The sequence below is a fragment of the Dama dama genome, chromosome 27 (genome assembly GCF_033118175.1).
Source record: "Dama dama isolate Ldn47 chromosome 27, ASM3311817v1, whole genome shotgun sequence".
Classification (NCBI taxonomy): domain Eukaryota; kingdom Metazoa; phylum Chordata; class Mammalia; order Artiodactyla; family Cervidae; genus Dama; species Dama dama.
Window position 1 is genome coordinate 3,469,213 of NC_083707.1, and position 15,532 is coordinate 3,484,744.

General features: G+C 44.0%; 1 protein-coding gene across 7 annotated transcripts in view; it reads right to left on the bottom strand.

Moving 5' to 3' along the window:
- ATP9B (ATPase phospholipid transporting 9B (putative)) overlaps positions 1–15,532 on the bottom strand; it is a 166,296-nt gene that overhangs the window by 77,513 nt on the left and 73,251 nt on the right. For all 7 annotated transcript variants that reach the window (XM_061131112.1, XM_061131110.1, XM_061131109.1 and 4 more), the window contains 2 exons: positions 10,904–10,979; positions 4,923–4,999 (listed from right to left, as the gene is read on the bottom strand). In XM_061131112.1, coding sequence (XP_060987095.1) covers positions 4,923–4,999; positions 10,904–10,979 — 153 coding nt within the window. The remainder of the gene's footprint in view (positions 1–4,922; positions 5,000–10,903; positions 10,980–15,532) is intronic.

A 15,532-nucleotide genomic window follows, 5' to 3' on the forward strand; every position in this document is an offset into this window, starting at 1 on the left:
TCCCTGCTGTATAAAAGGACATCCTTGGGATAAAACCCCATGACATCTGCTGCCACAGAGCGATGGACCTGGTGGGCCCCTGTGTGAAACCTAGTTCAGGTCCATGGGTGACTACACGCCTCTCCTCCTCTGCTGTCTGAAGTTGTCTTTAAAAAAGCAGCTGGAGAACAAAACGGACAAAATGAAGACAAAAAGGAGAGTGGCGCCCACGAGGCTTGGGATGCTAGCTGAGTACCTAACTTTTAAAGTATATTTTATGAAGTAACCAGTACTAAACAGTCAAATGATCTAACACACATCTAGGAGGATATTTTACACAGCACACAGGGTGGTCCACAAGAAGCCCAGCCTCAAAGGGGAAGTGATCCTCACATTCCGAGGGCTACAGAGTGCCTGGGGGTACTGCCAGAAGGCTCAGGGCTCCCCAAAGATAGACACCTATGCCGTGCACAGAAACCTGAGAAGGAGGGCCTTGTGAGTGGGCGTGGATACTGAGAGTGATGATGTACAGCATCGTAACCCACAGGGTGGCGGGGCACTGACCTCTCTGCCTGCTGGGGTCAGTGGGCAGCTACCGTCTCTGATGTGGGAAGCCGTCACCCCTCTATTCCTCAGGTGCTCCCACCTGACAACCTATAACTGTGGACCAGACCATTCTCCACTTCTGCTCTGGGGCTCTTGACCATCAGCTTGAGAAGACCACATACTTGCTACTAGCTCCACCAGAACTCTAAGATGCAGCTGGGTCTCAATAATTTAGGGGCCTGAATGGTTGAGCTATAATCTTCTCAATGCTTTTAGGAACTGTCTCAAACTCTTATCCTGTTCTGCATCAATTTCACTACATCAATTATCATCACTAACTTTCCCCTAACAGTGCTTTAACTGTAGTGGTTTTCATCCTAGGAACTCAGAGCAGTTAAAAATTTACATGACCCTTCTGCATTCACGATAATGGAGGTAGGAAACAAATGAAATATGGAGTAATGGGGGGGGGGGGTGGGTAAGAGCAGGGAGATACTGGCTGATTAGTTGATGACTGTGAATCTTTGATTATTATTTTTTACTGAGGTACAGCTGATTTACAGTGCTGTGTTAGACTAGATCTTCAGCATGGTGATTGAGTTATACATCTATATATGTAGTCTTTTTTGGGTTCTTACAAAGTAAGGTTCTTACACAATACTGAATGGAGTTCCCTGTGCTATACGGTAGGTCCCTGTTGGTGACATACAGTGGTGTGTGTATGTTAATGCCAACCTCCTCTTTTATCCCTCACCCCCCTCATTCCCCTTTTGTAACCATAACTTTGTTTTCTGTGTCTGTGAGTGTAAATATTTTTTACAAAATCAAAGAAGCCAGGCCATATTTTAGATGGTAACTGTTCTCCATATTACAGTACATAATTTCTCATTAAGAAATTCTGTGTTTGTATATTTAAATTACTAATCACATGCCTACAAAACTTATTCTTCCAAAACATAGTTTTCCTCTGTATAAACTAAGACTCTCTCTTCTTTTATTGGAAGCATTAATAGTTCTGTGATATTTTCTCACCAGAAACAAAATCAACACAATCTTTTCCCCAGGGAGGCACTGCTCAGTTTTCACCCCCACGGCTCCTCCGGTGCCTTGGGCCCTGCCTAGAAGCCTGGCTGGTCTTCCCCGCTCATCTTGGCCGAGCGTCCCGAGTCAGGGTGCTCCTGGCCGCCCCGCACCCGGACAGGTCTGTGCAGGATGCTCACTCCCCGCTCCTTCACCTGCTGGCCCTTCAGCTTCTCATCCCCAGGGGGTCCAGAGCACTGACCTGCTGCGGCCTGCCTGAGCTCCAGAAACGCCTTCCTCTCCTCTCCTCTGCCTCAGCCCTTCACGACTGGCACCTGCAGGCTCTGTGAGGTTCCTTACTTCTGTTTCCAGCTCTGTGTGAAAGGCCTGGAAGCTCGCTGTAACCACAGTGCGGGTGGGCAGCAGTGTGTGTCATTAAACATCCCCAATTCTCCCTCTCCCGAGGCTGGGGCAGGCCGTAGGGCCCCGGTCACTCCAGTGCTCGGGCCAAGGGAACACGGCTGCACTGCTGACCGGCCAGACAGGAGGGAGTGTGCAACCTGCCATGCCAGCATCTTATCCCCATGGTTTTCAAGGTGTGCTTCCAGGACAGGCCCATGAGGGGCCGCGCCAAGCAGAGTGCCTGCCCACGTGTCAGACGTGTACACGAGGAGAGAGGAAATGTCTGGTGTGTGCCCTTCCACCTGACACTCCATCCCTTAATGTCCCCACAGACACTCACTCATAGGACAGCTCTCAGAGTGGGTGGTTAGGAAAAGTGTGGCTTCCCCGAAGAAGTCTGATAAAAGTCAAAGTGTTTTAAAGGTTAGTTTTTGTTTCCACTAGGTTTCTGTGAAATCCAGAAGTGTGCTGGTTTATGAAGCTACTGAGATGTAGTTTGCAAATAATAATGTCTTACAAACACTGAACATTTCTTTCTTCCCTTCTCTGTTTAAGATCTAAACACTACACATTCTTTTCATTCAACACACATCAACTCACCCTAAATAAATCACATCAGCTAATTTTTGTCCACTATAGCATGCTTGTAACATTTTCCTGAATTTTATTCTTATAAATCTAGCATTTAACACTTAGAAAGATTTAATGACCTATGCACATTGAGAGATTTTATTTCTCTCCTAAGATGATTCCTTGATTTATAAAACTGTTTCCATGTCAAGCTGGTGCTCCACCACCCAGAGTGTCTTTCGGGAGAAGCAGCCCCGCGCGGACAAGGCAGGTCCCACGCTGCAGCCCGCCAGCTCTGTCTGCTTGGGGCCACTGTGCAGGCTCCTGACACCACAGGCACAGCCTGTGAGCAGCTGGGAGCATCACGAGGGCCTCCCACCAGAAGGGCTGCAGCAAACGCTAGCCAAGCCCTGGGTAAGGTGCGGCCACAGAAGGGACACGTCTGCTCCCCGTGTAAGGCCAACAAGTGCCCGAGCAAGGGTCCGAGTCCAATCCTGCAGAACCCCCAAGATGCTTTTCCTAACCCCAAGGACACTGAGAAGGCTGTCTAAAACCAGGAGGAGAGGGGAGGACGCCGAGGAGGGGGGAGGGCAGACACGAGGCCTGACGGGGCGGGAGCTGTTGGGCGTGTGTCCTGACTGGCAGCAGGGCTTGGGCACTCATTTCGACTTAACATTTCACCTCAAAGAAAGGTAATAAGGAGAGGCAACATCTACCGAGTGCCCAGAGGCAAAGAGCTGGTCAGAGGCAACACCAAGAGTCTAGCCCAGGCTGGCCAGCCTCCAGGGTCAGAGTTCTTAACTGCGTCATAAACCCAACAAAGGACACTGGCACCCAAGGGAACAGCTCACTGAGCCAACACCAAAGGTGACCTGAGAAAAGAAGTGACCTAGGACAGACAGTGAGAGTGACAGAGGTGAGCTGCACTGAGGGATAAGGGAGAATTAGAAAGCTGTATTAAAGCGTTTCAAGGCTTTAAAGTTAATATTTAAAACTAAATTTATCCTCGAATAGCATAATAAATGTAAAAGCAAAATGATTGAGGAAAACACCCTAGAAATCATACAGGCATTATTAGACATCCTAGCTTCGCCTACTGAAGAAAAGAAAAACACCATACTACCTAGAAAACACACATAACTGTGTATGTGATGCTAACTCTTGTCATTAGTATAATAATTTATTTTTAAATAATTTAACTCTATTGCAGAATTACTGACAGATATATCTGATTTGCTCAAATTAAGGCCAAGTTTATAAAACTTGGTTTATATAAATCGACAGAGATTTATTTCTCCCCATTATCAAAATCAGAATTTCTACTAAAACAACAGTAGCACAACCTTTTCTTTGACTTCTGTAAACATGCGCCAGGCAGACACCTGGAGCCCTAACAGACACAGAGATGTTAAGCGCCATCGACCTCACTCACAGAGCAACTCCTGCTCTCCGTCATCGTCAGTCAGCGGCTCTGCAGACGGCCCAACCATTCAGAGAATCAGGGACGCTTTGCTAGCCTCTGAAGGTTAACTATTTTTTAAAATAGTATTTAGCTGAAAAAATGAGACACATCCTGTCCTAAAAGGTATTTCCTCAAAGAATGATTTCATTTCTATCGCTTGGTTATAAAATTTCCTACAGAAGACACGCTCTTCTGTTAATTACTCACAAAGCAGGCACAGCTCCATGAGAGGACTTTTTGTTCTACTCAGATACACAGAAATTGTATTTCAAAGAAAAATGAGTAAAATGCAGTAAGAAAGAGCTTCTCATTGAGCAGATAATAACACATATTATGACTTGATAAAAAACATGTTACTTAAATAATAACTACTGAGAATTCAAACTAATTTTTTGTTATGATTTAACTTACATACACAATGACTACATAAATAACAATTTTAGGACTATAACAGGAATATAATTTTAGGAATATAATCTAGCAGTCTTTAAAACTAAAATCTAGTTTTCAACATGCTTCTTCTGAAATGGAAATAACTTAAAACTACTTTAACAATACACTATCAAGTTAAATACCATAAAAACATTAATACAAATTCATTTTAAAAGTGAACCATCAACATAGAGTGCAAATTATAAATAGATTGAGGAGAAATTAAAAGACCCATAATTAACTGTTAAATTATGGGCAAATTATATATACAACAATGAAAATTTAAGAGACATATAAAACTCTTGATTAAACAAAGAAAAGTAGTTCTGAAAATTCTTCCAGACAAGCTTGCTGTTACACAGAGAATCCATGTCCCAGACCACCAACACAGGAAGCTCTACTCCTATGACATGCATGAAGCTAACACGACCGAGCTGCTTGGAACCGCTTGTCCTCTCCCAGGGAAAGCAGAGGCCGCTCATGAAAGCAGTCAGTGCTCCATCTAACCTACCTTGTTTTTTGGATTTGATGTATTCATGACACTTCTAGTCTCTTTTCCAGTATAGATGACCACACCTATTACAGTACCTGCAAAACACAGAAGTGGCCCTTACAGAGAAACTTGAATGGTAAGCAGAGGTAACACCTCCTAGTAAAATATTAATGTACCATTTGATTCTATACATATTTATCTAATAGCATATTTAAGTTTGGTAACTCAATAAAATCTAATCTTAACTTTAAAAACAGACTTTGAAAAACTCAACTGATTTCTCACGCAATGAAAATGCACTAATACTCTCTTTGGTAACAACAGAAAGTGTGACAACGGAAGTTGTTCATTCACTAATGCCTATTAAAATGGTAACTTGAACACTGAAGTTACATTGAGAGAGCCTACATTAAACTGATCAAACTTGTGACCATAAATGACATGGTACCACGTGAGCCATATCCTCTGAACAGGAGTCTGAGAGCATCTTTCCACTGCAAAGATTCAGGACAACCAGGTACAAGAAACTTTGTGGACATTTCAGCACACAGACAATGAAAACAGTAAGAGAAATATTATAAAGACAGTATTTGCTTTGGAATCTGTATGTCTCTTTTACTCACATCTCCTAAAAGTTTGGTTTTCTAATCATACATGTCAGAAAGAAATTGTTAACTTTGTGCTCTATCAAACTTAAGATAAAAGAAAAATAAAATACCCCAAGAATGACCTATAGATTACAAAGGCTCAAATCAGAGGTACTCATTTCTGAAATACCAACTTAAAAACCATGGGGATGTCCCTGGCAGTCCAGGGGTTGAGAATCTGCCATGCAGGGCAGGGCACACAGGTTCGGTCCCTGCTTGGGGAACTAAGATCTCACATGCTGCAGGTCAATCACAGAGCGTGAGTCAAAGTCACTCAGTCGTGTCCAACTCTGCGACCCCACAGATGATACAGTCCATGGAATTCTCCAGGCCAGAATACTGGAGCGGGTAGCCTTTCCCTTCTCCAGGGGATTTCCACCAAAATGCAAGGAAAATCCCATGGGCTGAAATTAGGCCTGAGGCAGCCAAAAAAGAAACTGAAAATACCAAAAAACAACAACATGGAAGTATGTTTCTTGAACTGCTGCTATGAGTAATTTATATTCCTAACTTTTCACCAAATTTGAAGGTGAGAAATATAATTGAGGTGAGAAAGACAGTGTCTATACTACTGACTGAAGTCAACCACTGTACAACTAATCATGTAATTATACAAGCCTCTTCTGTCTCGTTACTGTAGCGTGTGGAATCTGCAGCGCTGAGGGAGGACCTGCGGGGCAGACACGGCTGTGGCAATCTCGGGTCCATGGGAGCAGGACAGCTGCTGTCCCTCATCCCTCCACGGAACCCCAGAAAGGCAGAAGATGCCAGCGTGTCACTCAGCGTGACATCCGCCAAGGTCATGTCTGCCCCTTCTTAGAAGAAGCATGCCTTTGTTCCCTTTTTAACTGAAAGTCCCTGGCAAAGCTGGGAGGCCTGCATTTACTGTGGTCTTGAGCCCTGTGTGACTATGGGCTCCCACTCTGCCAACGGCAGACACAGAGAGTGACCGGTGAGACCTGCACGGAGTCTGGGCTCCACCAATGGGCACATCAGGGGAGGAGCAAGACCACAGGAGGTGAGGGGGAGCCATCCCGCAACAATGCCCCTCGAGCCCGAAGTCTGAATCATGAGCTGCAGGCTGGTACCTGTTCTCTGCCCCCAGTTCCTGCCTCTCGAACTCCATCCTGCTTTTCTGTCCATGCTCTCCGGTCCAGTCTCTAGGGACACCCGAGGGGAAGGGGTTCGCCTGCTGTCTGACCTCTGATACTAAACTTTCTCCAGAGCAAGAGCGTTGCAAACTACATGGTACAGGTTCTATTTTTAAATTTCTAAGTGGTCATGAGGACTAATTTTGTAAAATACCACATCAATAAATTATCGAAACAAAAATTTTTGAGACAATGTATGTCCCAATTTTCTTAACATTAAATTACTTCATTAAATTCTTATATAAGTTTTCAAATATTTACTCTCACTTCCAGTATTGATCACTATCAGTATCAGCCTGGACCCCGTCTGGCCCATACGCCCAGCAGTCCTGCTCTGGGACTCCCCTGGACCCCGTCTGGGCACACACGCCCAGCGGTCCTGCTCTGGGGCTCAGCCTGGACCCCGTCTGGCATACACGCCCAGCGGTCCTGCTCTGGGCCTCAGCCTGGACCCTGTTTGGGCACATACGCCCAGCCAGCGGTCCTGCTCTGGGGCTCAGCCTAGACCCCATCTGGCACACACACCCAGCAGTCCTACTCTGGGACTCCCCCTGAACCCGTCTGGGCACACACGCCCAGCAGTCCTGCTCTGGGGCTCAGCCTGGACCCTGTTTGGGCACACACACCCAGCGGTCCTGCTCTGGGGCTCGGCCTGGACCCTGTTTGGGCACACACCCAGCGGTCCTGCTCTGGGGCTCAGCCTGGACCCCATCTGGCACACACACCCAGCAGTCCTGCTCTGGGGCTCAGCCCGGACCCCGTCTGGCACACACACCCAGCAGTCCTGCTCTGGGGCTCAGCCCGGACCCCGTCTGGCACACACACCCAGCAGTCCTGCTCTGGGGCTCAGCCTGGACCCCGTCTGGCACACACACCCAGAGATCCTGCTCTGGGGCTCAGCTGGACCCCGTATGGCACACAAGTCCAGCAGTCCTGCTCTTGAGGACTCATTCTTGCTTCCAGGCTCAGCCACTTATGATCGCATGCTCACATCCACCTGTCACTGAAATATGGCGGGTTCCTGGCTCTCTGAACCAACAAGGGGAAGGAACAAGGCCCCCTAGGAAGTCCATTTGTCCCTCTCTGGTGCCCTCAGTCCTTGGGTCTGTCTGTCAACTTTAGTCCTTGCTCCCAGACGTTCAGTTCCTACAAGGAAGGAAGACCTGAGTTTACTCTACCAGGAAGCAACTTGAACTCAGTTGACAGTTTTTAAATTTTTATTGGGGTATAGATGATTTACAATGTTAGGGTTAGTTTCAAGTGCACAGCCAAGTGAATCTGTTATACATATATTAATAAATAAAACAAAATGATAAATAATAAAATAAAACTTAACTACTTTTTTAGATTCTTTTCCTGTACAAGCCATTACAGAGTATTGAGTAGCATTCCCTGTGCTATATAGTAGGTCCTTACTAGTTATCCATTTTATGTATAGTAGTGACGCGTAACTTTTGAAGAATAAGATTTTTAAAAATTCTGGTCTTTCCTTCTCAATTTGTAATCAAGTGAAAGAGGACAAGAGTTCTTATAGTATTTCTGGAAGTCCAAAATATTTTAAGCATACTTCAGTGCATGGGAGTTAGGTAATATAAATATTATTCACATCAATAAGGTCTTTAAATAGTTAAGTATGTGTTAAAAGATTTCAAATTCATGAAAAAAGTTTGCATTTTAAAAATGCCTAAACAGAAATTAAAATTAAATGTACTTTATTTAAACTTTGGAATGGAAGGTTTTAAACAACCTAAACAGTCTCTCAGAAGGTAAAAATACTCCAGCAACTGTATTCTGTACCTTAATAAGAAAGGGTTACCTATGCAGTAATTGCATTATGATGCCTAAGTCTGTGTCTTCAATGCCACGGTTCACAACTGGGAGCTACACCACCTGCCAAGGCATGCTGAGACTGAAGGTCAGGAGAGAAACGGTGTGCACAGGGAATTATCTGGGGCCCACAAGCCCAGTTCTTTGAGAAGCACACAAGTCACTAGGACTGCAGACCAGTCGAACAGTCTAACATGCAGGAACAAAGATGAAATGGATTTATAAAGAAAGAGAATCTTCAAATATCTTTATGAGTAAACCCAATCTTGATCCTTTATAAGAATACATATCAATATAATGAAAAAAAAAATTGTACACAACACCTAGATGCAGGAAACGTAAAATCTGTGACCAGGTACCTAATTGTGGATGCTGTGGGGTTTCCCACAGGCTATGACATGCTAAGTGCTGAAGGTGAAGGCCTGGACTCCATGCCTGGCCCAGTGGCACGCAGCCTGGGGATGTGACCCTGCTGATGGCGGTGGCATCTGAGCACAGCCCAGCACCTGGGACTCAGGAGGCACCTCTGAGGTCTCTCACCATGTGCAATCCTTACTTCCTCTCTCTTTTCACTAGAAACTCCTCATGACAAAAAAGTAATACCTGAAGAGTCGTCTGCTATCACACTTCCTCCCCTCCCCTCTAAAGGGACAGGTGTTCTGCAGGAGCAGCCTGTCGCCTGTGCGCACACGCATGCGTTCAGACACACAGGGAACAGCCTGCTCCGCGTGCTGGGCACACAGGCCTGGACCAGTGTCTTCACCCTGCAGTGCCCTCGGCACGAGGCCTCCACCTGGTGGTCAGCGCTGAGTGGTCAGGCTCCAGGTTCTCGCTGTATCCTCTCCTTTGGGCGCATCCGTCTGTTTTTAAATCTAGTTCATCTGTACCTTCCACAGAGAAGCCTTCCAGACCCTGACAGGTGAGCTTTTTACTTGTTTGTTTTCAGGGCACCCTGCACTCTTCTGAGACACTCAGCAAAGCTCAGATGATGTGTCTCATTTTCTTTCTTTTCCTTTTGCTTCAGCTGCACTGTGCAGATTGCAAGATCTTACGTTCCCCAACCAGGGATCGAACCTGGGCCCCAAAAGTGAAAGCACTAAGTCCTAACCACTGGCTGCTGCTGCTGCTGCTGCTCAGTCGCTTCAGTCATGTCCGACTCTGTGCGACCCCACAGACGGGAGCTCACCAGGCTCCTCTGTCCCTTGGATTCTCCAGGCAAGAATACTAGAGTGGGGTGCCATTTCCTTCTCCAGTGCATGAAAGGGAAAAGTGAAAGTGAAGTTGCTCAGTCGTGTCTAACCCTCAGCAACCCCGTGTACTGCAGCTACTAAGCTCCTCCGTCCATGGGATTTTCCAGGCAAGAGTACTGGAGTGGGGTGCCATTTCCTTCTCCACCTAACCACTGAACTGCCAGGGAACTGCCTTTGTCTCATTTCCTTACTGTCTTTCTCGCCATGAGCTCCTGAGGACAGGATCCGTAAGGACTCTGGCACACTGGTCTGGAGCAGAGACCCCACACAAAGCCCCAGGGCAGGGGTCAGGGGGGCTGCACTGGCGACAGACGCCAGGACAGACAGTCCTGCATCCTCCCTGCTAGCACCCTGACGCTCCCGGCTGCTGCCTCCTGGTACCATCCACAGGGTCAACCACCTTCTGAAAGGGGAAGCACTTAGAATGTCTCATCTCTCAGAGAAATCCACTTGATGAAATGCACATGTAAATGCCTCCCTGTTTGACAACTAGCAAAAACATCGGAGTGGGTTGCCATTTCCTCCTCCAGGGGATCTTCCCTGACCCAGGGACTGAACCCACATCTCTTGCATCTCCTGCACTGGCAGGTTGATTTTCACTGCTAGTGCCACCAGGGAAGCCCTAAAAATAAACCAACATGCTCCAATTTCAAGTGAAAGAATCTGCACCCTGGCCCCTAAAGGGCTAATCAGATCCACCTCATCAGGCCCCTACCTCATCTAACACTTCCCCCACAGACAACCCACCACATCGACCCCTTGTGTTCTGTTAGATGGATGAGCAGTCTAAGACCCCTCTAAACTCACCAGCTGCCCCCTACCTCCTCACCAGTTCTGTTGCACCACCTTCTTGAAGGCACGGTGACAAGTCTGTCATGAAACAGGTGTCAGAACTGTCTCCCCACAAAGGAGCAGCCTCCATGCAGCTCAGTTTCTCCTCAAAGTGTGAGGACCGCACAGGGGCCTAGCTCTGAGCTCGTCTGAGAGGCAGACTGTCAGGCCGGGCCCATGAGGTCCCCCTGTGATGAAAGCACTCTGACACATGCTTGTCTGGAGTCACCTAAACACACAAAGCATCTCCTACACGTGCGAACTCAACACTAAAACCACAACTCTTTTCTCACCTGATGCAACCACAGTGCTTGCCCACAATGTATTTTCTATGCTGAGACTTTCATGAACAGGTGGATCACTGTCTTCCTATTCAGGGAGAGAAAAGAAAGAAAAATGCAAATTAGCAACTTTTTTATTACTCATACTTCAGATATCCACAGTGTTAAAACAAGCCCACCAGCTGCATTCAACTAACAAGCAGAGAAAAAGCAGTGAAAAATAGGCAAAAAGACAGGAATTTACACACGCTTCTGGGATGACGGTGGAGCAGGAAGCACCAGGAAACACTCCCCACCTGGACAACAACCTCAGGGACAGAATCCATCTGATGTAACTAATTTGGAATCTGGAGCTGGTGAAGGGTGGCGAGTTCCAGAGGTCACACATGTTTCTGGAGCTGCCTGTGGGAGCCAGGGTGGACAAAAGGACCCTATGCTTCAGGATTGGGAACCTGTGCTCTGATGCCACGTTGGTTGGCAGAGATGCAGCTAACGAGGTAGGCGGCCACTGCTGCTACCCGTTCCCCACCCAGAGAAGTGATCTCCAGGGGACTTCAAGGACCAGTGATCTTTTAACCCCTACCATTTTTCTGTTTTTCCCCTTTTGGGAGCCAGATATTAAAGACCAGGACATTCAAAAAAACAACTGCATATACGGGAAAAAAACAGAAAACAATGGCACATGCCCAAGAAAAGGCTCAGAAAAGACACAAGAAGATATCAAGTTTATGCCTCAGGCTGAGCTGACAATCAAACAACAACAAACAAAAGCAAACACAGAAACCCAGCAAACCCTGATTTTAACTTCCAGGGTTACCACATCATTATATTCAAATGCTTGTTGAACAGCAAAAAGTAACAAGGCATAAAAGAAACAGAAAAGTATGCTCCATTCAAAGGAAAAATATAAATCAACAGGAACTATCCCTGAAAAAGACCTGATGGCAGATATACTAGACAAAGACTTTAAAAGAAAAATATTAAAGATGTTTAAAGACAAAGATATGGAGAAAGCAAGAAAACAAAGTATAAACAAAGCAGAAATGTGAATGAAGAGACAGAAAATCCAAAGAGAAACCAAAAGAAATTCAAGAGCTGAAAAGTATTATGATCAAAATGAAAAATTCACTAAAGGGATTCAAGGTAGTTTGAGCAGACAGAAGGATCACAAGAGACATTATGTATTAATTAAATAAGGCAAAAAGATATGATAATTAAAAACAATTATGCTCCTAATGGGCCTTTCCAGGTGGTGCAGTGGTAAAGAACCCGCCTGCCAACGCAGAAGACATAAGAGACATCAGATGTAATTATTTGAAAGAAGGTCCAATCCCTGGGTCGGGAAGATCCCCTGGAGAGGACATGGCAACCCACTCCAGTCTTCTTGCCTGGAGAATCCCATGCACAGAGGAACCTGGCTGGTTATAGTCCATAGGGTCACAGAGAGTCAGACATGACTGAAGCGACTTAGCACGCATGCATGTTCCTAATGAAAGACAATGTATGAAACAACAACTGATATGAAGGAAGGACAACCCTGATATCAAACCCAGACAGAGAGACTACCTTGAAAAGTAAACTACATATCAATATCTTCTATGAACAATGATACAAAAATCCTACACAAAACATCAGAAAACCAAATTAAGCAGCAAATTAAAGGATTATACTCCATGACCAAGTGAGATTTATTCCTGAAATACAAGGATGATTCAACATGCTAATCAATCAACAAAATATATCACAATAACAGAATGAAGGAAAAAATACCCTACATGATCACCTCAATTGATGCAGAAAATGCATTTGCCAAAATTCAACGCCCTTTCTTGACAGAAAACATTCAACAAACTAGGAATGGAAGGGAACTACCTCCTTATATTAAAAGCAATTATGAAAAACCCACCATGTGTATCATATGAAACAGTGAAATACTAAAACCTTTCCTCTGAGACCAGAACACCCGCTTTCACCACAACTAAATGACATAATACCCGAAGTTTCAGCCAGAGTAACTGTACAAGAAATAGAAGGTACAATTTAGAAAGGAAGATGTAAAATTATCTGTTTGTTGATGCTATAATCACATATGCAGAAATCCCACAGCTCACAAAAAAACTGCTAGTGTCAACTCTTGAAAGAAAGAAGGAGGCGGCCTTTACACAGTAACTATTTCGTACTTAAATTTTTGACTGAACAGATAAACTTCTGATTCATTCACAGAGACGGTCTTAGAATCTTAACACTGATGGAGAGTCAGAAAAAGTGCAATACCCTCCTGCCTACCTCCTACACACAGTTTACATGGTGCATCCTTTAACTGCAGGCTAGTGCAGGCGCCTTGACCATGGCCTGGCAAACTCAGTGCAGACTAGGACACACCCTGCCGACTGCTGATTCACACAGTTATCATTTAAGGCACAAGACAAATATATAAAATTACTCTCCAATGTGAATTCTGAATTATTTTTACTGCATCTAGCAATTCCCATGTTTAGTTTCCCTTCAGACTGTGAGCAATGTAACTATGGCACTGATTTTGATGTTGTGAACTCCTAGCACAGAACAGGCAGTCACATCTGTCCAGTAAGAGAATAAATCTAAGAAGAGATAAACATGAACCTCTTCCTTTGGTTTCTAACCCTTGTGATGGAACTAATAATGAGGCAGCAGCATGTTGTTACTCTAAGCCACCTCCTTTCTTTTAGCCAACTCCTTAAGACCACCTGCCCACAGCTGGCCATCAGCTGACCACAAAAGTACAAGGGGTACAACTGTATTAGTTTCAGATGCTCCCTGTGGTTCCCCTGACATGGAAAGTTAAAACCATTACTGCATGCATATCTTTGCATATAGCATTCCCACTGTGTGAAACTCCAAGACAGACAAGGGCATTGTAAAATATAACACTGTTATAAAGCTTTCTGAACTGCAAATACAAGGTTCTATACAATTTAGCTTTAAAATTTAAGTTGGTTCTCCCATTACTTTTCCAGAACTCTTTAATCACGTGAATGCTTTTGTCAGTTTCTAACACAATTATGTGCTGAAGAATACACAGTGCCTATGCAGTTTGCTTTCAATTCTGTAACAACAATGATGGACTTTAAACATTAAACATTTTTCTAATATTGAGAAAATTACTGTAAACGATAGTTCTTTACCAATCTCATATAGTACAGAAGACAGACTGGGAAGATGGGAAAGAAATTATCTCTAAGTAACTTTCTCTCTGGGTTTCCTTACTCTTAATGTCATATAGTTTGAAAAGATAAAATTTGCCTTGAGGGGGAGAGTGCAAAATGTTACAATTTCAAGCCGTTTTCTCAATAGTGCACCGTATTTAACAAACAATAGGGATATGCTTTTTAAAAGGAGAGTATTTTGATTGAAAAAGACACAAACAATGGTAAGTGTGCTATGGTTTACAAAGGAAATTACAGTAGAAAATGCAGCATAAAAAAGATTAAGTGGGAATGTGATGTTAAAGGACTACAAATGCTGTTAATATTTCAAAACTGGCTACAGTTTTAAACTCCAAAGTACAGAGAGAATAGCTATGTCTTTAACAATAAGCAAAATTAATGATATCAATAATAATAACATGAATCATTTACATACCACAAAATGCCATACAGCACATAATTTAGGTAACCCTGACATTGTTTCAAGGGAATGGGTAGTAATCACAGCATGCATATCTGCCTTAAACTCTGCATGGGCAGTGACATATACAACATGTCTATTGCCACAGGACACCTTAATCAATCTCTGATTCTTATTAAATTACACAGGCTGAGTCAAAAGAAACATATTTTCTCCTTTGTATTGATACATTATACTATATAAAAGGAATATAAGCAGATACCACTTTTTAAAATGTTCAGTTGTTATTTTGGTAAACTAAGCTCCAGTTACAAAACAAGTTACACTTAACATGGTTTTTTTCTTTCCTCCTTTTTGAAAAATGCACACAAAAGCAAAGATTTTTCCATCTGAAATAATCTAAAAGTCACATTTGAAATAATTAAAATGAGTGAAAAAAAACCTTGCTAGGAACATCAAATGAAGGCAATGAACTGTACTGTTAAGAACCTGCAGTAATTCACACATGTTAACAAAAAGCCTGGCTGCAGTCAGGGTCTGGGCTCTGACACTACCCGTGCATTTAGACCTGTTCCCACTCACAGGAAAATGCAATCTTCAGAACTCTCCCACGTTTATGCTGTGCGTATTAGCGACAAGCGATGCTGTCTGCTCTCACCATTGGCCTGGGCACTCTGGAGAAGCGGTGAGGCCATGAATAAACTGCAGCTACTTTTATGGCAGCATTTGTGGAAATGAAGTCATAGAGTCATGCCCATCTCCTCCTCCTCATATCTACATTCCCACTCTGCTCATTACCCGATACACAATATGCCCTTAGCAAATGCTTCCTCAAATGATGACAACTGTTCACCAACCCTTGTATGTGACCAAGAGTGAGACAAAGATGGTTGTACTTCCAGAAATCTTTAAAAATAATTGTAGCAAGTAAAAATAAACTGCAATTGTAAATATTAAAATCCCTCAAGTATTATAAGTCATTTATATCATCAGTATAAGCTGCTAAAACCAAAAGTTACCAAATCCTAAAAATAA